Source organism: Lytechinus pictus, chromosome 14, assembly GCF_037042905.1.
Source record: "Lytechinus pictus isolate F3 Inbred chromosome 14, Lp3.0, whole genome shotgun sequence".
NCBI lineage: Eukaryota > Metazoa > Echinodermata > Echinoidea > Temnopleuroida > Toxopneustidae > Lytechinus > Lytechinus pictus.
Genome location: NC_087258.1, coordinates 18,915,569 through 18,942,570, shown reverse-complemented (window position 1 = coordinate 18,942,570; position 27,002 = coordinate 18,915,569). Strand labels below are relative to the sequence as shown.

The window sequence follows — 27,002 nt, the reverse complement described above, 5'->3', positions numbered from 1 at the left end:
CAAGACTGTGTAGTAAAATTTTCTAAAAATTGATTGTTTATATTTTTTTATTAATTAATTATGCAAATAAGCGTATGAAATTTGACCTAATTTTGTTTTTGTGTGTGTATGTTTTTGCCTTTAACTAACTTCATTTAGCTAGTAGAATGCTAATTTTTGGTGAACATATAAATTTTTACATTTCTAACAAAAATTGCCAAAAAATAATTAATTTCCTATGTATCTTATTGTTTTTTTTTATTCTTATGTATTTCTTAATTTCCGATGAACTTTGCCGGGGACCCTTTTGTGATCATAAATAACATAAAATAAATCTATCTTAACCAACAAAAGTATAAATAATCATACATTCGCATTGACTTTGTACACGGAATCACGTTTTTGAGCAATTTTGGGACCGACATGCGATTACAAAATATTGCGTAATTTCGGAACCGCGTACCCGGGCGTCGCAAATTTAGTCTCGAAAGATGCGCAAGACAGTAAAAAGTCAGCAAGCAGTGCGGTCAAAACATTTTGCACGGCGGCAAAGCAGCGAATTTGTCGAAGGGGCCCCCCCCCCAGTTTAATAAGGATTAATGCTTTAATGCCTTATCAAAGCTTGGATGATAATGTGAAGCACTTAGAAACATTGTATTAACCATTGTATAAGTGTTTCATATTATCATTATCTATTAATTGTGTTTAATTTTTATTAAAGTTTACAAATCTCTTGTATTGGACCTTTGAATGTCCTTCACTATACATGTATAGTAAGCTTAAAAGTAAAAGACAGTAGTTGCAGCAGACAATTATTTCGTGAGAAAGTCTTTTAAATCAAGGTTAATTGTCAAAATACTATCATACATCTAGATCTGGTACATTAATGTAAACTTATCTTTGTGAAATCATGAAATCTTAGCGCAAAATCAATAATTCTGATGATCGCTAACACAGAAAGGCATATGTGGGATAGTGTATTAATATTGCTTAGAAAAATACACAACATTTGATGGAATTCCATGCTTTTTTTGTTCATTTCTCAGCAATTACACATTTTCTTCCAGAGCTATTTGGCACATATTTTTTATTTATAAAATGGTAATTTCATTGGATTCTAATCGAACTCATTTTGAGATCATTACCAGAACTGGTATTTATCTTAAATGGGTATATATTGTAAAAGCTAAGTAGTTTAATTTGAATTAATTTGAAAAAAAAATTGATTTTGTAACTCCTTGATTGTGCTCTTTATCTTCAATTCTTTATGGATAAAATAATGCAAAGACATGACAATGTTTCTGATTTTTTGGTACTATTTTCTATTTTCTCCAGCTCCTGAGGAAACTACAATCACAAGGAATGACGGAAGAGGATGAAGATAAACTTCTCTATCTGAGAGAAATCATGTTGAAGCAATCCAAGGCTAAGATTGGGTAAGAGATCTCTCTGAAAAAAAAGAAAAAACTCAAACAGCATAGCTAAAAGTATCTTCGGTTGCAACAAACAATGATTTTATGCGAAAGTCTTCAAAATCAAATTAGGCTGTTATCTTATCACTTTATATTGTTTACACAGACCAAAATCTGTGATATCGTGAAGTCTAAATTGCATAATGGCCACACTGAAGATCACCTGGGGCCTGTTGCAGGAAGAGTTGCGCTTAAACGCAAGTAAAAAAATCAATCGCAAGTCCAAAATGCGCGCTGTTGATTGGCTGAAAATCAAGTTACGCATGATTTTTAGAGTTGCGATTGATTGCAACTCTTTCTGCAACGGGCTCCAGCACAGATAAGCACACGTGGGACAGTGTATTATTGTTGCTTTGAAAAAGACCCAACACCAGGCTGGAATGCCATGCTTATTTTTTTCAGAATCTCAGCAATTACACATTTTCTACCATAATCATTTGGGACATATTACTCTACCTTTGCATTTGACTTGCTTCAGTTCATAACTTATTGTTACAATGTTACCACACTGGCATTTATCTGTAAATGTATCTTCCACTTTTGGCAATGGTCTATATAGGATGACTTCTAAAGGCCACCGCACACCTTAAGACCCGACTGGTCTATGACTGGTCTGCGACTGAGTGAAGGGAGATGTGACGTCACAGCTCTTGTCGGCTTGAGAGTCGCAGACCGGTCATAGACAAATCATAAGGAAAATCGTAAGGATTTGACATGTCGAATCCTTTTATGACTGGATCGCAAGCTCAATCCGCCTTCCAGCCAATCAGACAGCGAGTCGCAACGCGTACATGATATGCAGTTAACGCGCATACGCAGTAGTAAGCGTCATTTTTTCAGTTGCCATGGCAAATAGCAAAAAGCGCATGCGGAGTCGCAGACTGCATGATAGTCGGATCGCAAGGTGTGCGGTGTCGAGGCTTATGACTACCTGGAGATTCATCTCCACTCACTCAGTCGCAGACCAGTCTTAGACCAGTCGGGTCATAAGGTGTGCGGTGGCCTTTTCAGACTCAAAGAAAATGACACTCAAGTGTTTGTATATATGTATATATATTCTGTATAAAATGAGTAATTTCTGAGTAATAAGCAAAATGGGCATGGAATTTTGTCAAAAATAGTCTTTTACTAAACTATGATAATACACATGCCAATTTATGCTTGTTTGTTTTGGTGATTTTCAGCATAATTTTCTTAAATTAAATCTCTAGTTGCCCCTCTTACTACATTTTATTTTTAGGATGGGTGATCTAACAAACCAAGCGTCATCGCCCCATGACCCCTTCACCCCGGGTCAGGTCAACCTCAGCGTCTACCCAGCCATCCAGAAGAATCATGCTGACCTCATCAAGCCGTCTGACCTCAGGTCAGAGGTCATGGATAAGGCTCAAACTAAGAAGTCCAAGAAGAAACAGAGCACTATAGATCCAGCAATGGTAAGTGTGAAATGGTAAAATCGAAGAAGAGATGTTGTGTCATTCATACCTTCATGACCTCATGTCAGAGGTCAGAGGTCATGGATAAGGCTCAAACTGAGAAGTCCAAGAAGAAACAGAGCACTGTAGACCCAGCAATGGTAAGTGGGGAGCAGCAGTTTTATCTTAGATGCTGTGTCTTTGAATTCGGCATGTACTCTGCAAAAATATAATTGATATTGTTTTATGTTTGTTTACATTGAAGAGAACCATAAACAAAAAATTTGTTTAAATGTACGTTGGAGTTTTCTTTCATGTCTTTATATATTAGTAAAATGAACAATAAAAATGTCATATTGGTGATAAAGAGTTTCTAGGTTATGATCTTATTTTAATTTCTATATCAGAATAGTAAAGAAATTATGTTTAAGTTTTAAGATACTGATTTTTTTTTTATAAGTATTTTAATCAATATTGGCACATATATTATATCTTTAACTGAATGTGAATCTAAGTTTGGTTTAAAAGTCAATGTTTTGGAATATTTTTCACTTTCTCAGGCTCTAAGATGTGTGTTTAATCGAAAATTTCAAAATCTAGACCATAGAATATGTGAACCATTTGTTATGCCTTATATTTCTCCTATAATGAGTGATAAAAAGGGGTGTAAAAGTATATATAAACTTTTGATAGGAAATAAAGATTCAGCCAAAACTATTGCAGCAAAATGGGGAAAAAATTCAAATATTCTTTTGGATCACACTAAAATACCGGAATTTAATAGGATGATTTTCAGATTTACAACTGACATTCGGATAAAGTATTTCCAATACAAAGTTTTCAATAGAATTGTGTTTTTAAATGATATTTTATTCAAACTAAAGATCACCAATACTGAGTGCTGTACATTTTGTTATACTGTAAAGGAAACAATTGAACACTTCTTTTACTTCTGTAATTTTAGTAGAAATATTTGGAGTAAAATAGAAACGTGGATATCATCTCCTATGTTTATTCTTACATTTACTCCACAGAATATTTTGTTTGGATATAAAGAAAAGCGAAATGATGCCCTGAATTGTATTATCATTTTAGTAAAACAACAATTATATTTCTCGAGGTTGAACAAGACTGTACCTGATTTTAAGAAGATTAAGAAGGTAATACAAAATTATTATTTAGATGAATGTTACATTTATGATCTGAATGGAAAAAGGAAAGATTTTAATTTGAAATGGAGTATATTGAAACATTTGTTTGAATAATGTTTATAATTTGACTTCTGTAAACGTGTTCTTTTTTTGTAAATAAACTTGCCCATTGGGGCAAAAAAAAATATTGGCACATGCTCCAGCAACTTTCTATTTTTAATAGAAACCTGATATAAATCATAGATTTGTAGTAGTAATCTTAAAAATCTTAGTAGTAATAAAATCTTTGTCCTAATTAGTTGGGCCATGTTGGTGGTCAACTGCCTAAGTGGCATCATCTCATCCTTTTCTCCCCAAAACTGTCATTTTAGAACGAGGAATGGAGAAGTATGTTTGGTACGACCCCTGACCCCAAGCCAGCCAAGCCCTCCCTCCAGCAGCAGACATCTATCAACACACCGCCCCTCCAGTCGGGAGGGGACCTCCCACCCCCTCACGCCCCCGTCCAGCGCTCCACCTCCAAGGCCGCCCTCCATAAAGCCGCCGCCCAGGAACAGACCACGCCCTCCTCGGGTCAGGGGCAGCCACAGGCTCAGGGACAACTCAAGCAACAAGCACAGGCAACGCAGCAACAGCGTGTGGATCCAAAGGCAGCAACTCACAAAGGGAGTCCAACAAAGCAACAACAGAAAACTGGCAAGCAGGTACTCTTCGTAAATATCACGAATTTTGTTTGAGAATTGTCCCAAAATTTCAGTGCTCTTTTCATTGAATTGACTGATATATTAATCACTGGTATCAAACATTAAACAAAGGTTAAGAATTTGAATTATCAGAGATAATTTTGCAAGTGTAAGTCACTGTTCCATAAACCCTTTATTTAATGATAATGAGGTATCGGCAATTGGACTGATGACATATCTGGACCCTGTCTTACAAAGAATTGGCCAGCAACGTCAACATATATAATGCTTGTTTGTTAAAAAAATTTCAATTTGGTGTGTTCTTCTTTGTTTACAAAGGACATTTTACAAATTTTCTGTAGAAGAAATTACGACACTGATGGATTTCCATAGAGTTACGATTGATTGGATTGATCATAACTCTGTGTAAGACGGGCCCCTGGTCTTTAGGCAAAGGTCAAAGGTCATTGTAGGTCATTATTATCAAATGAATGTCTGTTTCCCCCCTCTCTTTGTTAAAAATTATTTATTGTAGTTGTTTTCAAATTCAGCTCTGCTGCTATATTGCATTGTGTAATGCAGGCGAGACTACCAGAGGCGTTTCACTTGTTTACATTATATTGGATGGCTCAGAATAGGATACCAGGAAAATATGGGCACGTCAGGGATGTGAGAGTTCAGATTTTTATCTTATTTCAGATTTTTTTTGTTTTGATTTTCAGCTTAATTTCAGCTTATTTTTGGCCTTCCTCTGTACAAAAAGTATGGGAGCTCTTTCTATTTCAGACTTTTTCAACACTCTTCAGCTTTTTTCAGATCTTTTTATTTGTGACCACTCACACCCCTGGGGCACGTAGATGACTGGTATATTGGCCCTAACCAGTAAAATAATTCTGATATCCCATGAAAATAAAGCTAATGGGCATTCTCAAAGCACTGCTAAAGTCAGCTTTCCTGCAGTCACCAGTTTTTCGTTTAGGGTGACTGGACTATGATAATTTATGATGATAAGCTACGTTCAGGATTCCTGCAGGAAAAACGATGATCTGACTTTTTACAAGGTTAGAGCTGATAACCAGTACGTTTTAGGCGTTTTTTTTTCGTTTTTTTTAACAAAATCGTAAATGATTGAGAAAAATCATCCCTATATGTCTCTATTTCACAAGACTTTCACAAATATGGTTATTGGATCAATGTAATTTTAGGTAACTTGTTTTTTTTTCAATCATTTTGTAAAAACCAGGGTGAGATATACACATGTTTCAATATTTATTTTTATTTTTTTACAAAATCGTAATTTATTGAGAAAAATCATCCCTATATGTCTCTATTTCATAAAACTTTCACAAATATGGTTATTAGATCAATGTCATTTCAGGTAACTTTTTTAAAATCATTTTGTTAAAACCAGGGTGAGACATACACATGTTTCAATGTGTTTTTTTCATCTGCAAGAGCAGTGCATATTTTAGCTAGGGTGACTTGACTATGATAATTTATGATGATAAGCTACGTTCAGGATTCCTGCAGGAAACACAGTGCTCTGACTTTTTACAAGGTGCTTAAATCACATCTCTGTCAAGTATTCCCAACTCAGATTGATGTTTGCAAGGGAACAGTCAACAGGGTGATTTATAAATTTCAGTGATATTAGATGAATCTCTTAACCATAAAATTCCTATCTTTGCTTAAGGTATCCCCAACTCAGGCTGATGCGGGCAAAGGACCAATCAACAAGGGCCTCATGGCGAACGAGCCAATCAGCATGTCACAGCTCCAAGCCGCTGCTGAAGGAATACCTGTCAAGAAACCCGTACAGGAGCCGAAGCCTGTATCTTCTCATGGTGAGTACCCAATCACTAATGGGGTATTGCAAGAACTTGCTATCAAATTTGCAATCAAACTTGCGATCGATTACAAATGGCAATTGCAAATCAGGTTGGGGTGCCCAAATGAATCGTATCTCTTGCAATTACTTGCAGATTTGCGATCGATTGTTGATCTATTGCTTGCAACAAGGAGTGAAATACCTATTTGCTTCAGCTCAAATAGAGCGATGAATTTTAAAATTGCAAAAATGATTTTGCTTTTGATTACAAATGCTTTACACCCTCTTAGACTGAGTATCAAACATTGCTTCCGCCTCTTACCAGTTAGGCCAGTTTCATGGAGATTTTTTTTTTGCTGTCCTTTCCAAGTTGCTGGCTTCTACAACCATCAGGAGAGCATTTCATGAAAAGTTTTGCTGAGTTGAGAGTGTAGCACTAAAAGACAGACTTTATTGTTACCAATATGAAAAAAAAATAATCAAGGCTTCTAATAATGACTTGTCCCAAAACATTTTTGTTTTCATTTCAGTCCAAGTCTCTCCTTGCCGGCTGAACCTGCGAAGCCTCGTCACGCGGAAGCGAGATCAGTATGCCACAGACATCATGAGAAAGATGCTGATCCACGATACTACCTTCAATGCCAAAGCTCCTCAATCGTCATGGAAACCAAGAGGTCTGTTAATAGCACATCTCCACGAACACAAAGGTGCAGTCAATAGGTAAGTACAATAGTTGGAAGTAGTAACAACATCCATTGTCTAATGACCATAGGCTGAACAACGGGAACATTTTGATCTCCAAACAGTTTTTGTCTCACCTGCATAGCAGAGTGAGACTATAGGCGCCGCTTTTCCGACGGCGGCGGCGGCGGCGGCGGCGACGGCGACGGCGGCGGCGACGGCGGCGGCGGCGTCAACACCAAATCTTAACCTGAGGTTAAGTTTTTGAAATGACAGCATAACTTAGAAAGTATATGGACCTAGTTCATGAAACTTGGCCATAAGGTTAATCAAGTATTACTGAACATCCTGCCTGAGTTTCATGTCACATGACCAAGGTCAAAGGTCATTTAGGGTCAATGAACTTAGACCATGTTGGGGGAATCAACATCAAAATCTTAACCTAAGGTTAAGTTTTTGAAATGTCATCATAACTTAGAAAATATATGGACCTAGTTCATGAAACTTATACATAAGGTTAATCAAGTATCACTGAACATCCTGCATGAGTTTCACGTCACATGACCAAGGTCAAAGGTCATTTAGGGTCAATGAACTTTGGCCGAATTGGGGGTATCTGTTGAATTACCATCATAACTTTAAGAGTTTATGGATCTGATTCATGAAACTTGGACATAATAGTAATCAAGTATTACTGAACATCCTGTGCAAGTTTCAGGTCACATGATCAAGGTCAAAGGTCATTTAGGGTCAATAAACTTTGGCCAAATTGGGGTATTTGTTGAATTACAGCCATAAATTTGAAAGTGTGTTGGTCTAGTTCATAAAACTTGGACATAATAGTAATCAAGTATCACTGAACATCCTGTGCGAGTTTCAGGTCACATGATCAAGGTCAAAGGTCATGTAAGGTCAAAGAACTTTGGCCACGTTGGGGGTATTTGTTGAATTGCCATCATATCTCTATAAGTGTATTGGTCTAGTTCATAAAACGTGGAAATAAGAGTAACCAAGTATCACTGAACATCTTGTGCGAGTTATAGTAGTTTTCAAAATCAGCACTGCTGCTATATTGAATCGCGTGATGCAGGTGAGACGGCCAGAGGCATTCCACTTGTTATGTTTAAGAAGAGAGCAATTTAGCCATGTATAATTCCCTTTTTCAGTAATAAGCAGTACCTAAATGTTTATTATGCATTAGTGATATTACCTTGTATTTGAAGCCTGTTGTTGACTTTAAGAAAGGCAGTGGATATGCCCTTCGAGATGAGGGACCTGTGCCGCAAAGCTTAGTACTTTATCATAGGGCTGCTTTTTCTGTGTGATTACATTGATCGTTATGTTCAAATCAAGCATAAAAATCACATGTACAGTCAATCAATGAACATGAACCTGGCCACGGAGGATTATGTATTGTTACTGGGGGTGCTGTGACAATGCTCAGCACCCCCAGTAACAATAGAATAATCCTCCGTGGACAGGTCCCTGTCACTAAATTGTGTGTCACAGACCCTTGATATTGATTAGAACGATGTTCTCTTTTTCCTTAATACGATGATACTAATAATATATAGTTTTTTATACGCCCGTCCTAGGACGGGACGTATTATGGTATCACGCTCTGCAGTCCTTGTAAACGGGATAACTTTAGTTTAACTTAACCTAGGCTCATATAATTTGGTGTGTATGGTACTAGCATAGATCCTAGCAAGTCTATTGATTTTGAGGCCATAAGGTCAAAGGTGAAGTCGCCACCTTCCACTTTTCTTGGTTGACCAATAACTCCATTTTCCGTGTTACAGACGGGCGTATTATGTGCTTGCGTTACTCTTGTTAGCTTTGGAAAACCATATTTCTTGTTTTAGTGAAGATAATGATAATGATATGCAACATGTTTCTCAGATCTTTATACCAAATTTTAAATGTACAGTGTGAGAATGTAAGACTTGTTTTCATGATCTGCCGTCTGTCGATTCACATGTATCATCTTGTCAATGAGTCTGAAACTATGTGCTTCCCTTGTTGACATTGTAGATTACAAGTCAGCTACGATCACACGCTCTTCGCCACCTGTTCAGACGACGGCACGGTGAAGGTATGGGACTGTACAAAGCTGATCGGCAAGGCCAACACCAACAAGTCAAGGCAGACCTACAACAGACAGCCAGGGAAGATAAAGACGTTGACCTTCTGTCAGTCATCGCACAGCATCGCTTCCGGGTCAGACGACGGCTCAATACACGTCAATAGGTGAGCGTTGGTACAACTTCTGCATTCATGTATCTTTGCCATCCAGGGCCCCGTCTTACGAAGAGTTGCGATTGATCCAATCAACCATAACTATGGAAAGCCAGCAACGTCAACATCTATTATGCGCATTTGTTCAAAATGTTTTTTTACTATGATATATATTCATGCATTCATTGTTTTCTTGACAATTTAGTGTGCTTCTTTTTGTTTCCAAAGGACATAGTGCAAATTTCCTGTAGAAAATATTATGACATTGATGGATTTCCATAGAGTTGACATTGATTGGATCAATCGTAACTCTTTGTAAGACGGGGCCCTGGTCTAGTGGTTTTGACTCTCGTCTTTCAATCTGAGGGACGTGGGTTCGATTCCCAGCCATGGTGTGTTTTCCTTCAGCAAGAAGATTACCCACATTGTGCTGCACTCAACCCAGGTGAGGTGAATGGGTACCCGGTAGGAAGAAATTCCTCGAATGCCAGAACACCTGTAGGCAGCACGGCTATAGCCGGATTGACCACTTGGAAATTAGTTTTGCTCACATTATAAACATTTGTAATAAAACATTACATATTACATATATCACATGAATAGATACAATCCTACAAAATTGCATTAGAAAATACAAGGGACATTCTTCAGGACAATGTTAAATTTTTCCAATAAAAAAATATGGTAATAATATACATAAAGAATTCGCACACATGTACAATTGTTATTTTAAAAATCCTATTTTGTCATCATCTGACTGATCATAAAATGCAAAAAAACAGTGTCACTATTCCTTTTAAGCTTTTTTAGCAGACCCTAAATATACAGATTCAATGTTTTTGTGAGAAAATTTCAGATTGGGTGAAGTATTTGCTCAAATTTTAATTCAATGATTTGAAAATCTCTTATGCATTTTGACTGCATAAGTAAATCATCCCATGCGTGACTTTCTTTTTGCAGAGAAGGTATTTTAAAAAAAAAAATGAGCGACTGACCCAACTTTCCGATTTTGGGCTTATGAATGTTACATGTACATAACATTTTTTTAAAGGCCTTTATTCATTTATTTAGTTTTGTATTCTGTCAACAGGATAGGGGCATAGGTATGGCCATGATATATATCCAATGTATATGCTGTTTATGCATTTATAAGTTCATACTTTGCTGTAAGACAAGAAATTTTCTATATGGTTTTCATTTTTATTCCCTTTGTAGGCCTATAAATATACCAGGAAGTGAATGTTTGTGGTTATTCTTGAGAATGAAATTTGTAGGATTATATAAACTTTTTATAAATATATCAGGAAGTGAATTTTGTGGTTTTTCATGAGAATAATACCACCATGACATATAACTAGTAAGCATGTCCATCGAATACATGTACTAGTAATAGATTTGGCACCATTTTGCATGTTAAAGTATTACTTGATGAAATTATTATTTAGGTGTAATATGGATGTACATATTTTTTAAATATTGCTTTAGTCTTAAATTTCTATTTGCAACTTAGATTTGGCTGCATGATGATAATATTGAAATAATGGGACATCAGAGAAGAAATTTGATTTAGTGTTTTCTTTTCAAATATTGATATACCTTGTATATTTTGAATGGACAATAAGGTTGAAGCTGTCAACAGAATGAAAGAATTAACATTCCCCAGAAAATTGATTGAAACTATTTTAAGCTTATTTTTATCCTTACATAAGGACTTTGCACTAATCACAGCTAGTGTTATTTTTTTGTTTTTGTTTATACTCATACTTTTTTCTGCCCATGGATATATTTGTTAAGATCATTTAGAAAACATTGGATATTGGAACAATGAAACATGAAAATCCCTGAGTTATATTTTCACCTGATTTGATTATTTTCAGTGTTATATTTGTCACTTTGTCAGCTTGTTGTTGAGTTGGATTTGAACTTTAAATGCTCTGAATAAATCAGGAATTTCAACATCTCGACAATGCACAAACAATTGAAAGAGAACTCTGTAACTTGATTGCTGTTTTGTTCTTGTTTAACAGGATAGAAGCAAGTCCACCGAGACTAGCTCCTCTTGACAAGCGAGAGCTGAATGTGAGCGAGGAGGGTGTCCCGGTAGACCTGGCCCACTTTGATACAGGTCCACAGTCGGTCCTGGTGTATGCCACATCCCAGGGCTATCTGGTAGGCTGGGATCTGAGGTCCCCTACGGAGGCCTTCAGGTTACGCAATCAACAGAGACATGGTAAGGTAATCAGGGACCCGTTTCATAAAACTTGTTATAATAACAAATTTGCAATAACAGTTTAAAGCTACTGAAATCCTTTGATTTGATTGGCTGATGGTAAAATTGTTATAGAAATTGGGCTTTTGCTATTATAACAAGTCTTTATGAAATGGGACCCAGGATAATATGTAGGCCCTGTTGCATAAAAGTTACTATTATATACCTCATACTAATATTTTAAACACTGATTGATCAAAACTACAGCATGTGATGTGCTGCAATTCCGTCTATAATAGTCTTCAGGGATTTGACTTGCTTTCTATCAAATCCTGTGCTAGGACATATAACCCCAGAGGACGGGGCCACGAGTTATGATGCTATGCACGTGGCTAGCTGGCGGCTGCCAGGCCATGTACGCACAGCTACCGGCAAGGCTCAAGCCTATATGCCGGTTGACAAGCAGCCACGCAGATCGTTTAAATTGCACAGTAGCTTATCGAGTTAATGTAGACTAGAGTTACACTAGTGGTCCTAAAATAGATACCAGTAGCCTTTGGAAGCCTGATGTACCATTGTTGATTCATTCTCGGATGCGTCCGATTTGTAGTGCAGTAGTAGCATATAAAACAAATATGGAATGCTCTGTATTAGAATGACAGTGGAAATCAGCACTCCCTCTTTACTTTTCATCGGGGGGGGGGTGGTACTCACAAAATAAGGCATACGGGGATGTGCCGCTGGATTGGGTCGCTTTTTTGGAAGAAATCCCTCAATATGGGGTATGGTTTTATGCTGAAAAATCCCAAAACATGGCCCCCAATTTTTAGATACTGGCCTTAAACATGGGTCCATATTCTCCTCCAATGTCTTATGTGCTTGTCAAATTTTCCAGGGGAAAATGTGCCCCCCCCTTTTGGAAAATCCTGGATCCGCCCCTGTAATAAATCCCTGATAATGGGTACCTTTTTAGCCAAAATGACCTGTAAATATGGGTATGGATGTTGAACCTTCAGCCGCACACCACCGTCCAAACCAAATCTAAGTACCCCCCCCCTCCTTGGCTTTTCATACCGGCCTCCAAGGCCTCGGGGTGATAGGAGGCCAGTATAAAAAGCACCTCAGGAGTGATGATTTGCAAAGTCATTCTCACAAGCAGTCAACATTTGCATATTATACTCTGTCACCCAATGGTGATTTCTTGAAATCCTTGATTCTGATTGGCAGTTGAGCATTGTTACCATGGTAGTTACCATTGGCTGGCAAACTTACCATAATAGTAACCTCTGTGCAACAGTGCCCAGTTTTGATATGACCTAAAAATAATGTTGTAGAGTGTCATGTATTATGTTCTGAGCATTTTGTCATCATAATATTGAATGTTCTAAAATGTCATTACCTTATATTAATCAGAAACTAGTTCTGGTTTCTTTTTAATAATAATTTTTCATGTGGTTTCTTTTTCTTCCTTCTCTCTAATGTGATATATGTAATGCCTGTTGTATGTTGTTTTTATGCTGGCTGAGAAAATAAATAAATCAAACTGCAAACATGATCATTTCAACATTATCATCACTAATCCAAAGTTTTAAATCTGTTTTTTCTTCTGTAAACGGGGGTTACCGGATTTATCTCATACTTGCAGCAATTGCACTTACCCTCTCCCTCCACTTTGCCCGATTAAGTTTATCCTCCATCCTCAACCCCAATCCTTTTACTCTCCTCCCCCACTTGCCCCTTTCATGTCTTCTTTGGCTGTTCCCTCTTCCTGGAACCACCCACCCACCATTTAATTTTGATATCTTTGGAGGCAGGTTTTGAATATACGGATCTATTTATTGTATTTGTTCACATTTATTTTAGGTTTGATCACACCTTTGATTTTATTCGCTCACATTTATTTTAGGTTTGATCACATCGTTTGTGGTAGACCCCCAGCAGTGCTGGATGGCCGTCGGTACAACGAATGGCAGCCATATTTGTTGGGACATGAGGTTTCAACTTCCAATCACCACAGTCCAACATCCCTCAGGTATAAATATTTTCTGATTGAAAGTAGAGCTTGAGATGTGAGAAAGGTGAAGGACTATGTGAGCAGTGAAATTCTTTTGATTTCATTTATTTTCAATTGGAGAATATTGTTGTAAAACTAATATGTTCTATAGCAAAGCATCATTGATGAGGTGCATCCACCTTTAAAACGCATAACAACCAGCTGAAAATTTGGGATTGAACATTTTCATCAAACAAATTCCAAGGATTTTGCCATGCTTTGTGTGTGTCAAGTGTTATATAGGCAGTATATAAACAAACTTCTGACAGGCATACTTCATATTCAGATTTTCTTTATTATTTAATCCATTTAATATCTAAGAATAAAAGTTTTCTCTCTGAGCTTGTTCCATTCATTTAATATTGTACCCATTACTGCTGTTCTTAAACAAATTCTTGTACAAAACCTGTTATTCCTGTTAAAGCCTAGAGAGCAGATTTCTTCAAATGTAGTCCTTCAAAATGGTGAAAAAGTTGTAAAGTTATTTTGTTTGAGTATACATCATAAAAGTCTGCAAAATTAATTGTCATCTTCATTGGCCCGTATTCTGAAGTCAGGTTTAACTTAGACCACGGTCTAACTCTGTGCTAAAAATATGGGAAGCCAAAAGTGTCAAAAGTTTTATTAAGTTGTATGTTTCTTATGTTTACTGCGCTCTTTCCTGATTCATCGATTGTGAAGACAATCATCTATTTAAACTTCCTAGACAATTATGAATGATTTAAGAGCCAAATGAGCAGATATATATCTCTACCGTTAGTGATTTATGTAACAATTGGCTATCCATACTTAAACCACAACTTTAAACCTGAGTTTAAGTTAAACCCGACTTCAGAATATGGGCCTGTGTCTTCACCTGGCATTGAAATGATCAATTGTATTCAAACAGGTGCTCTGGTGAGGAGGGTTCGTTTACACCCCAGCCAACAGTCCCTTGTAATCTCAGCGGTGCAGGGGAACAACGAGGTCTCTATGTGGGATATGGAGACAGGGGCGAGGCAGTTTACCCTATGGGCAAGTCCACACCCCCCTCTGTCCCTAACACAGGTACATATAGAACAATGTTTTCTATAAGGTTATTATTATAGTAGTAGTAGTAGTATTATTGTTATCATCATTATTATTAGTATTATCATTATTATTACTATTAGTATCTTTATCATCATCATCATCATTATTATTATTATTATTATCATTATTATTATTATTATTATTTTATCGTAATGATGATAATTATTATTATTATTATCTTTATCATCATCATCATTATGATATAAACACTCTCTATTACAATTTCTATAGAATATTTTTTTTGTCATAAATCACATCAAAATAATGTAAGCATAAAGACTGTAGATATTGGCCATGATAACATGAGTTGTAAATGTCCTTAAACCAGGGCTCCACAATAACCCTTTTTTGCTACTGGTCCGACCTGATCATGTCGGACCAGTACATACCCATTTTTTCCATTTTTTACTGGACCGAACCTAAAATTTAATGGTCCCCAAAATAAAGAAAAATATAAAAAAGACTTGAGTTTATTTTGCTGTCTTTTATTGCTCATTGTTACCCCACCCAAAAAAAAAAGTACACACACTCAACTTAATTCATGAGAGCCATTTTTTGAGATGCCAGAGCCATTTTTATAATTTACAAAAGAGAAGAAAATATTTTGTATCAGATATAATCTTACTCGTCATGTCGGACCAGTAAATCTGGCCTTTTCTGAAAAGTTACTGGCCCGACAGCAATTTTTACCGATCTGGGACCATCGGACCAGTGCCAGTGTCGCGTGCTGCTTAAACTTGTATTTTCTATAATCTTATACCTCAGACTTCCCAGCATGCTATCCACGCCCTATACTGCATTCCGTCTATGGAACAGACGCCATGTTTCTTGACGGCAGGTTCTGATCAGAGAATTCGCTACTGGAACATCACCAACCCTCAGCAATCGTCCATCATAGCGGGATCGGTCAACGACCCGGTTACACAACTCAGTGTGTCCTACAAGTAAGATTAATCTTAAAACTAATAATCATAACATGTCACCAACCTCAACAATCATCTGTCATAGCGGGATTGGTCAATGACCCGGTTACACAACTCAGTGTTCTTACAAGTTAGATTAATTTTAACGATAGTAATCATAACATGCAACCAACCCTCAGCAATCGTCTATCTTAGCGGGATCGGTCAATGACCCGGTTACACAGCTCAGTGTTTCTTACAAGTAAGATTAATCTCAATGATATTAATCATAACATGTTACCAACCCTCGACAATCGTCTATCGTAGCGGGATCGGTCAATGACCCGGTTACACAGCTCAGTGTTTCTTACAAGTAAGATTAATCTCAATGATATTAATCATAACATGTCACCAACCCTGAAATATCATCTATCATAGCTGGATCGGTCAATGACCCCGTTACACAACTCGGTGTAGTAAGTTTAGTAATGATGATAATGATAATAATCATAACATGTTAAAGGAGAATGAGATACCTGGGGAAAGTATCAGTTTAAATAAAAAGACGGAGGATAGAGAGAATCTATAAGAAGAAAATTGGTTGCAAAATAAGAAAGTTTAAAAAAATTTCATTTTACTTTCTATTGTGATCCTCAAATTGGCAATGTTGCATGAAAATGGTGGGTTTAGTAGTACAACTCTCATATTTTGTAAACAAAAGTTTTATATTCTATCCATAATAAAAACAAAATTCTCCTCTTTTTGTGAACTTTCATATTTTTTGGGGAGGGGGTTTGGAAATTGAACCTGTAATCATTTCTTTTATGTCATATGCCTACTTTTAGTTGAAAGCTACAATTTCATTATTTATTTTTAAATCTCTCCTGTAACAGTCACCGAGTAATAGACGGCACCGAAGTCATCGTTGAAACGTACGGCAAGCAGCGTGGTGGAGCGGGCACAGCAGCGACGTCTGTCAGTGACGAAAGTCAAAGACGCAGCGCCGAGCAGGTTCCGGTCGGCCATCGAGACGTGATCACCGATATGGGTGTCTTCCAAATATCGTCCACAAGTAACGCTTTAGTCACGACCTCACGGGATGGTGTTGTCAAAATCTGGAAATGAATATTTCTTTGATATTGACTCGTCTTGAGTGGATCGATGAAAACGTTGTTTGCGACAGAATCATTTTGCCAAATGATGACCATTTTGCTTATCCAAGGTGCCCTTGAGCAAGAAGTTCTTATGTCGTGTCATGCATCCATTTACATCTGCACAAGGAGGACTAGATTATTGACGTGCAAACTCATTAAAGATTCCTCGGACTCTGACTAGTGTTCCTTCATAGCTTGCACTGCGTTGCAAAGTCACTTTTAAGTTTGTGAAGCTGCAGTGCTTGGAGGAAATAAGTGCGTACCTACTGTGCCAAATATGTTTATCCATTGTTTAAAGGGGAAAGTTCACCCTGATGTGAAGTGGATTTCATAAAAGCAGACAAAAAATAAATATATTAACAGCTGCGTGGTGACATCCTTCAAATCATAACGATGTTATGGATTTTTTAAGTTTTTAATTCAATGATGTCACATACAAGAGACCTCTCCCCTACATGTATATGCCATGTAAAATAATTTCCATAAATCACCTTTTTTTCAATGGGCCATAATGATTGAATATTTTTTTCTATCATAGAAATATCTATGAAATAACATAATGATAATATGCAACATTTATATAGCATTTGCAATGTTTCTAACCGCTGCATACTATTACATCGGCATTAGCACGGCTACCCTGATCAGATGCTCAAGCGCTCAAGGAGTTTCTTCATACCCATTTACTGCACCTAGGTGGACATTGGCAAATGTAGATAACCGCCTTTCCAAAAGATGCGAGTGCTGCGGTAGGATTTATTATTATCATTATAATTTGTTTGGCGTCACCTGTGCCTGGGAGACGAAAAGCAAACTGAATCACTATGCCCACAGGTCTCTCCTCCCAATATAACTGATTAGGGGAGTGCAGATGAACCACTACACCGTAGTTTCCCCCTACTCTTATACGAACAGTGCAGTGGGTTCTTAACATGCAAAGGTGGTGACTCTCCTCTATACGGGGCCTCCATTTAACGTCCTATCCGAGGGATGGAGTGTTTTCTACTGTAACATAGCCTGCATCTATGAAATGGGGGAGAGACGTTTACACACAACGCAGGCTTCAGTCACTGCCCGGGGTGGACTCGAACCCACGACCTTTGGTTCGACGGGCAGACGCTTTACCGACTGAGCCAACTTTGCTCTCATGAACCCCATGTCAGATTATATTTTAAATGTGCCAGGTAAAAGCCATTTTCAACTTTCTGAGAAAATTGCAATTTATAGTATTCACATCACATAACATACAGAGAATCGAAACTGCTCACATGTGAACTCATGAAATAAAGATAACATTATAATTCCATAAATGCTGTTTATCTTTGATGGATTTCGCCAAACATTTGTTAATATGCATCCTTCAGATCATTTTGTCTAAAGCCAACCTGACATTAGGGTGAACTTCCCCTTCGAGGCCATGGTTTGAATATACGCATTGCGCTTGCTTCTTGTATTCTGATGGCGTGACACAACCATCCAGATTATACAGCTCAAGGGGGAAAACATATTTTACGGGATGGTCCAGGTAGTTGTTTCATAAAGCTGTTCATATTTGTTACGAGCAACTTTACGTACAGGTACGACTGATGATCCTTGAGTAGGCGCTAAATCAACATTGATCAAAATTTGGCGAATGTCTGTGACCGCAAGAAATGGTCACCAGTCGTTCGTAAAGTCGCTTGTAACTTACAAACAGCTTTATGAAACACCCACCAGAACAGTTGTCAGCAATGAGGGAGAGCAGGATAGTTTTAGAGCAATCGTATGCATGTAATCAAATGGTAAAGAATGTTAATGTTCTATCGCTTATCTACAAATGCTTATTTTCTCTGAGGTATCATGATCAATCACACGATAAAACCTGCACTTGATATTGACTTCAAGGTATGAAATGTTTTTGGATCTTGAATATTACTTTGTTGACAACTTGAATGAGCTTTGTTGACCAACGAACGGGCTTTTAATAAAAATCTAATTCTTTGACATTATTATCCAAAACCAAATAGCCAAAGATGCATGTTGATATTGCACGATGTTGTCACCAAATCAAACAATTAGGATGTACTTGCTAATACATTTATTTTGAAAATGAATTTCATTGTCACCTTCACATTCCATGTAGTTTGTATGTAGAAGCACAATTAACACAAAGTCGCGTGTTATGAAAGACACAATATTTATAAAAAACCTTGCCTTTTGCAGAAATTATCAAATGTGAAAATGAATGTGTAATATTGCTGATGTTATATTTTGCATTTCATTGTTATTTTTTATACTAGATGCTGGATAAAAAAATGTTGAATAAGCGTTGTAGATTCTATTTTTTTCATCCATTGATTGATGACATTCAGTAATGTTTCTGATAATGACCCGGCTATCAGTGGGGTTTAGGTAGAGAGATGATCGCCTGTATTCTCGAAACCAGCCTAGGTTATAAAACCATGGCCTAATTAATTAGACCAGGCTCAGCTAAAGGTCTGTGCCTGTTAAAGTTAATGGCTAGTTAAGCCGAGCCTATCTCCTGAAATATGCGACCTTATGTCAGCAGTCATATATGTATGAAGTTAGGTGAGACTTAAGGCCAGCGCTAAACGTGAGGTAGCTTTCAAGAATACGGATTAATATTTGTGCACATTTGTTTTGAAAAATCTTCCATTTTAGTCTGCTAACGTTGTATTGGTGGTTCACATTTATTCTTTATGAAAATGTTCTTTGGTGCACTTCAAGCGGGAATTACAAAAAAACAACCAAATAACTACCAAGATTAATGGAAGAAACAGTTGTTTATATGAAGTATTATTTCCTTACAATTGAGACAACATAAATATTGTAGGCCTACATTGCTTTTGTTGCTTTTATCTGATTTTGAAAATCTTGTATTTTGTATTCTCGAATGCACATGAAGGTACTCCATTTCATGAAAGAGTTAGAAATTTGTAATCATCAATGACTGTTTTGACTGGAAAAAAAATAATGTAATGACTTATGTGCAATCTCGTGGATTATGTTATAAATTATATATATATTTCTATAACTTTATATGTATCATGCAAAGATTATTATTTTATATTTGTCTATGTGTTGTTTTATTTTGTTTGAAGGAACCAAAATCAGATTGAGAAGAAGTGCTTCAAATTTGTTTGATATCAAAGTTACTTGCCAACTTTTAGTCCATGAGAAAAAATTCGAATGAAAAGGTAATTCAACGGTTTTTAGTTTCCAAAAGGGAAAGTTCTCTTTAGATCTACATGTGAGGACCTCGTTTATTTTTTTATTCCACTGCACTGTCCTCAGTTTACACATGTATACAATCACACACATACACCCTCACACACACACCTCTCAGTCTGACACATACAGAATGGCTAATAGAGACTTGTATCAACTTGAGGATTTCTTCAAAAGTAGGATTATATTCGAAATACCAGGGGCAGTATTACTTATAAATTTTTTTTCCAGCAGTGAAAAAGAAAAAAAAAAGAACTAAGAAGGAAAGGAGATCAGAGAAAAAATAAAGAGAGAAGAAAAAAAAAAGTATAAAATAAAGATGTAATGGTTGTGCAACCCTGTATTGCCCCTGTATTTAGCCACTAAATACAGTGAATTTAAGTCCATATTTCCACACCTGTATGAATACCATCTAGGTATGATTTGCAATTACACTTATAATAATGATAATAATACTCCATTTTTATGTAGTGCAAATTACAGTTAAGTCTCTTAGCACTCTAAAAGGTAGAATGAGAAAGAAAGAAAGAGAGAAAAAGAAAAGGAAAAACAATCGTATTGAACCTAAATATATCATTAAACATAACCTAAAAACATCATTATACATATTTGAGACTAAATTATGACAATTTGGAAATAGAGAATGCACCATTAGGGAATTTGAATTTATATTTGGAAAAGGTAACACTTTAACATGTAGTTGATAGAAATCACAGATTGAGAGAGGATATCCTTTGTTTTCCATGTCCTTAACCAAACATGAAATATGTAAGACCACTCTAAATGTAATGCATGTCAGGTTTTAATGAGTTTAAATTCATAATTAGAGCTGTTGAATAGCCTTCCCCAATCGAGCAGAGACCCAATCAACTTTTGAGTCTCACCTGAAGACCTTTCTGTTCTCCCCTCCTACATCATCGCAAGAATAACATGATTGTAGCATTACTAGGACAGTACTTGAACTGAATGATGATTCTTAGCACTGTTTGAAGACATTGAAACATGTGAGATATTTCCTATGTTTGAGCGAGCACCATGAGCGCCCAGCAGAGGCGGATACCGGCGCTATATAAGAACCCATCATCATTTTCATATATTTTTTATATTTTGAAACAGTAAACAGTTGGTTATTTCATAATTGTATTTTATTACTTCATGTTTTTCTTTTCGTGAATGAAGTTTAATTCTGTTTGAAAATTGTTATGAAATGAAAGTTTTGAAATAATTTTGTGATCGTCAAGTATTATGAAATGAAATTCATACTTTGTAAGGCAAATATTGTTTACTTGTATATAGAAATAAATTCAAATATCTCACTATTATACTACAAGTATGGTTTCCCTAATCTTCATTATAATTGCCCCATAAATCATCTGATATAACTGAATATAATGAAAGAGAAATAATATAATAGTGACTTTAAAGGAAAACGAAACCTTGGGAATAAGTCAGCTTGTGTGAAAAATCAAAGAAACAAATCAATGATAGTGTGAGATAAATTGCACAAATAATAAGTGAGTTATGAGCATTTGAATGTTAAGATCACTATTGAAGTGGACATCTTCCCATTGGCAATGCGACCAACATGATGTCATACATGTACCACTCCCCGATTACTATTCTACATATTTTTCCATAAATTCTTACATTTATCAGGTCTATCCATAGATCAGGTATTTTTCATATGGGAGAACAAATAGGGATTTCATTACATACAAGAGATTGTACTATCATTAGAATGACAAAAAATAGATGTTTTGGGGTATTTTTTTGTGAACTAAGAGGAGAGTTGAACTTCTATGACATCACATATCTTTGTCGCAATGCCAATAATAAAAGGATCTCCATTGCAGTCGGGATTTTGACACGCGGGAGAGATGGAGTAGAGGGGGTGGGAGAGAGAGAAATGGGTTACTTCAATGGAATGTGCTGATAATTTCTATTAGAATGATTTCAACATTCAAACATTCACAACTTTCATATTACTTGTCCAATTTTCCTCAAACCTTCATTCATCTTATTCTCCGTTTTTTTTTCATACATGCTAAACTTGTTCCAAGGGTTTTATTCTTTGGTAAACGAGAAAACGAGAGAATGCCTCATATGTGAGTCAGAGGTCCGGGGTCAGAGGATAGGAGTGTATGTGTGTGGAAGAGAGAGAGAGAGAGAAAAGGGGGACAGGGGAGAGAGGGGAGGGGAGGGAGAAGAGAGAAAGAGCATGAGACAAGAAAGGTCATTTGGTAGTATAGTTTTGCACTTGGTGCGAACTGAATTGAAAGTGCCCTGCTTGTGTTTGTGTCATAACGCACGGGGAATCCCCTTTGGAAATCCCCAAGTACACTGGCCATACTGTTACAAGCGCTTGTGTGTTGCTGCCCTCTACGTTCGTTGGTTTCGGCTCTGATCACGATCCTGCAACAACAACTCGATCAGGAAGCGAGTTACTTGAAAGACGTTTGTCTGGAGCTGGCTGGAGCATAGACAGCTGGCAGCCGTCTGTTTCGAGGAGTTTTTCAACATTTGTTTATTTTTTTAATTTCTAGTGGAGCCAACGTAGTTCAGCGTAACAACCAACATAACAGAGACCGAAGCTTTTGGTCTAGCTGGAGCAGTGACTGGAAGTTGAGATTCCCCTAATTATAAGTCAAAGATACGAGTACCGTACCATGAGTACGACAATGGATTCGTGATCATGTTTTTATTCTGGCTGAGAGAGAGTAACGAAGGTACGGTACGCTGGAGGTAATTTTCCCACATTTATTTTGGTTTTTGACTTTGCCCTACGGCTACGGCCTACCTCGAGCGAAGTTCGTGCAGGCTCCACTCCACTTCACTTCACTACCGCTACACTACGCTCCATCACCATCATCATCATCACTATCATCACTATCACCATCATCATCGTTATAATATCATCACCATCATCATCACCATCATATCATCACCATCATCATCACCATCATCACCATCATCATCATCATCATCATCACCATCATCACCATCATCATCATCATAATAATAAAAATAACGCCATTAACGGCATATTTACCCAGGGCAGGGGAAGTTTTTTTTTTTTTTCGAGGGCTCCATTTTTAATTTTTTGTCAAATTTCGGGGGCTCCATTTCAACTTTTCGGGGGCTATTTTTGCATTTCGGGGGCTCTTTTTGAATGCTACTTTTTTGTATTTTGAGGAATACCTGTTCACTTTTTTATTAATGAATTATTACTTTTTGTTTAATATTGTATGATTTTTAAAGTTATTTTTGTCATGCTTAGAATCTTGGGTGTGGGTGTGTGTGTGTGACTGTGGGTTGGACTTGGATATAAATGAATTCAATATCTAATTCCTACTCCGTCTATTCCAGTACAATAACCTGTACTCGGCCATGTAGGCCTACATGTAAATGTAATTAAAGGCCCACATAAACCTACCCTAACTTTTCGTGAAGTTCTTTGAAAATGCAGATCTCCATGAAAATTGAATTTCTCTATGGGGGAGTCTAAATTTGGTGAGAATGTATTCATTAAGAACTTAACTATACATGATAATGAAGAAATCATCAAACTTTATTGGCAGTTTTGAATAATATACCTGAAATGTAAACTCTGTCTGAATCAGAAAATCACCATCGAGGCCTTTACTGAGCGAATTGTCCCCCAGAGCTCTGGCAGAGAGACAGAGCTCAGACTGGCTAGCTAATACAAGCGCCAATGCGTGCACCTGCCGCCGGCCTTGTAAAATAGATGGAGCTTTGTTTGATGATTTATTGTCTGATATTTACCATGTGCATCCCCAAGAAAAATAAAACAAATGATTTTTAAGTTATAATTAAAGTTGAATTAAGAAGGGGGTGAGTTTCCATAAATATAGGTTCTACATACAATATATAGTATATATAAGTTGTTCAAACACATAGCATGTCACAATAATCCTCTGCCTTCTCGATATTTTGCTTTGAAAGTCTATGAAATTAGCCACCTGTCAGAGCCCGAGAGACGAGTGTACAGAAAAGTCACTCGGAGTGTGACGTCACCGGGGGGAATTTAGTATAAGAGGTGCCTGAATGTCATACAGAAATGCTATGCAGAGAGAGAAAGATATTTTACAATTTTTTTTCAAAGCAACTCAAATCAAACAAATAGGACTGATATGTACAAATCTTTACTTTCCCTGTATAAAAAACAGTATGAATAACCACCATGAACTCTTCAATCATGATGTAAGATAGCAAACAGTGAGTTATTGAATGATATTTTCACTATTTCTCATTTATTTTATCACGATGTTCAATCAAGTGAGTAGCTGGAAAGTAATTCCGGCGGCTAGCTCAGCGCGCGCTGAACGCATAATACTAGTACACACAATACCCAGGCATTGAGTGTACTGTTATGGTCTGGTATGTCGACTTAGTTCATGGCCGTGCAGCGATCCCCTGGCGTTTTTTCTTCTTTTCTTTTGTCTTTGACTCCACTTTTATATCCTCTGGATCATTTCCACTCATAGCTCATTCCACAGAACAATCTTGAACCAAACGTATAGTATTCTTTCTCGGCCTTCTGAGTTGTTTTCTATATTTAATTACGCTAGGGGTCACCGTCACACATACAAACGCAATTCGGAAGTGAGTTGAAGACAGAAAGATATATAGTAATTAGTATACATCTCTATGGTTGAAGACAACAAGAACGGTACGGTAGCTCGACAGCTAGCTGCGCCGGAGCGGGCGGCCGGTCGGCACAAAGCAATTCCGCAACCAACTGTGTTTTTTTGCAAGAGCCGCGTCACACGCGGATAAATATGTCATAATAACACGTCTGCTACGTTATCGACTGGTGAGAAGATCTCGATCAAATTTCATATTATTCACCTTAAAATTATTCCTTTAGGGTCTATGGTATCATTCTGAGGGAATTCACATATTTGGAATAATAGTACGGCCACAAATATTTTAATCATTTCCTCTTTGCAAGTTCTATGGCTCGCAGATACAACTTCAACTGCAGTTATTCCATAGTAGTACACAAAACGACACTGCCTTGTTTACTAAACCGGGACCGAATACCCCCCGGTGACGTCACACTCAAAGAACACCCGTCTCGGTAGGCATTGCAGGAGCGAACTCAGGGAAAATGGGTAGGGATAAATCGTTCAAATTCACTATTTTGAAAAAAGAAAATGGGGGGTCGAATCACCTATTAGTGTTTGGGGGGTTGTAAGGTTGCTATTAATGTAAATATCTCAATATTTGGAATCGTCTTCTTAATTCAACTTTAAATAAATAAGGTAAGTTATTTTGGATGTTAATAGGCCGTTTTGAAAAGCAAAGCCGAATGACAACTCACCAATGATAGGTTACTAGACTCTGGGATTTATTTCCTGTGTAATTCGAATAATTTTATCACAGAATTTTGATATCTGTAGGGGAAACATGTGCATTAGAAATTGCACATGGTGGTAGTCGTAATGGACCCCTATACATGCAACCGTTTCCCGACCATCGTGTTGATTTTTTTTTCCATACCTGGTACCATGTGTGTGGAAATACGTGCTACAGAAAAAAAGATGCAACTTTGGAATTTGAAACTGCGCTCGCTATTTTCAAGGCCTAGGCCCTATTCATGATTTCGAGTGTGGATTTTGGATGATTTTTAAATGGTAAGCGGAGCTCGAGCATATGGCGCTAGAGTGGGTCGTTGAGTTGTTATCACTCGGCAATAATTTCGGGGGCGACATTCAGATTTTATGTCGCCCCCGAAAGCATGAGTTTGGGTGATTTCGAGGGCGACTTTAGGCATTTCGGGGCGAATTCGCCCGCCGCCCCCGTGTATTTTTTTCACTGACCCAGGGTAGCCACTTCAGTTCTGAAAACCGTTCTCCCAGCGGGCCCTGCTATTATTATTACCCCAGCTTTAGCACGGCTACCTTGATCAGGCGCTCGAGCATTCGAGGAATTTCTCCTACCAGGTACCCATGGCATTCACCTCACCTGGGTCGAGTGCAGCACAATGTGGATAAATTTCTTGCCGAAGGAAATTACGCCAATTAACCCACGACCCTCTGTTTCAAAGTCCGGAGACTAATCCACTGGGCCACAATGCTCCACAATATCATTGTCATCATTAATCCTCTGCAGAGGAACAAGCCTGTGTATATTTTCCTTAAATAACTTTGCTCGCACAAAATGCATCAAGTAATTTTAAGTGCAACTAAGAACTTTATTCTACTAATGTGTGAGAGTTTTTCTTAACCTATAGTTGTACCCAAGCTGCCTTCTGAATATCATACAATATGTGAAAGTATCTTGGTTATGCAGGCTTCCATTCCCTTCACCCTTTCCTAAGTGAGCAATGATGGCTGGGTAACCTCTAGACAGCTGGCAGCCGTCTGTTTCTAGGAGTTTCTTAACATTTTTTATTTTTTAAATTTCTCCTCGTACACAGACGGCTCGCTATCGTGCAGCCACCATTAGGGGACTTACAATGCAAAATCCCCCCGTCGGGGCTCTTCAATTTTTGTCTTTAATGAATCAAACTTTTGAAAATCAACGCGACCGAAATGCACATCAGTATTCCCTCTTGGCATTAATTGCCCAAAAACGGGGAAAATCAAGTTAAAAGGAACAAAAACAGTGACTTACCTCGGCTGTCGCGCAACTTCACTGCCCTGTTTTATCCAAACTTAATACACATAAACATATGGCCATTGAGTCCCCTGTACAGATCGCGCTAGAACTTCGGTCTCTGTATTTAGTGAGTGAAGCCAACGGAGTTCAGCTGAACAACCAACATAACAGAGACCAAAGCTTTTGGTCTAGGTAACCTCTGCCTTCATATTCTGCATTATATCAATCTTAATCCTTAGGTCTTGATACTTGAGACATTGGTTTCTTTCATTTACATAGCTGTTGATGTCACAGGGAACAGAGATTTAAATGAT

The 27,002-nt window shown here is 37.3% G+C and overlaps 2 protein-coding genes across 3 annotated transcripts in view; both read left to right on the top strand.

Annotated features, from left to right (window-relative positions):
- Positions 1 to 20,300, top strand: part of LOC129275750 (phosphoinositide 3-kinase regulatory subunit 4-like) — a 48,002-nt gene extending 27,702 nt beyond the window's left edge. The window contains exons 21-31 of the mRNA XM_064109266.1: positions 1,315 to 1,415; positions 2,692 to 2,887; positions 4,389 to 4,721; positions 6,394 to 6,544; positions 7,059 to 7,248; positions 9,244 to 9,459; positions 11,475 to 11,677; positions 13,563 to 13,688; positions 14,599 to 14,756; positions 15,546 to 15,724; positions 16,576 to 20,300. Of these exons, the coding sequence (XP_063965336.1) occupies positions 1,315 to 1,415; positions 2,692 to 2,887; positions 4,389 to 4,721; positions 6,394 to 6,544; positions 7,059 to 7,248; positions 9,244 to 9,459; positions 11,475 to 11,677; positions 13,563 to 13,688; positions 14,599 to 14,756; positions 15,546 to 15,724; positions 16,576 to 16,807 (2,085 nt within the window). The 3' untranslated portion in view covers positions 16,808 to 20,300. The remainder of the gene's footprint in view (positions 1 to 1,314; positions 1,416 to 2,691; positions 2,888 to 4,388; positions 4,722 to 6,393; positions 6,545 to 7,058; positions 7,249 to 9,243; positions 9,460 to 11,474; positions 11,678 to 13,562; positions 13,689 to 14,598; positions 14,757 to 15,545; positions 15,725 to 16,575) is intronic.
- A 2,163-nt stretch (positions 20,301 to 22,463) lies between these two features.
- The window catches only part of LOC129276520 (E3 ubiquitin-protein ligase MIB2-like), a 33,679-nt gene continuing 29,140 nt past the window's right edge, over positions 22,464 to 27,002 (top strand). The window contains exon 1 of one of the 2 annotated variants that reach the window (XM_064109377.1): positions 22,464 to 22,790. The gene's annotated coding sequence lies outside the window, so the exon portion shown is untranslated. Of the gene's footprint in view, positions 22,807 to 27,002 lie in introns of both variants that reach the window. The other variant, XM_064109378.1, reaches the window with a different exon arrangement.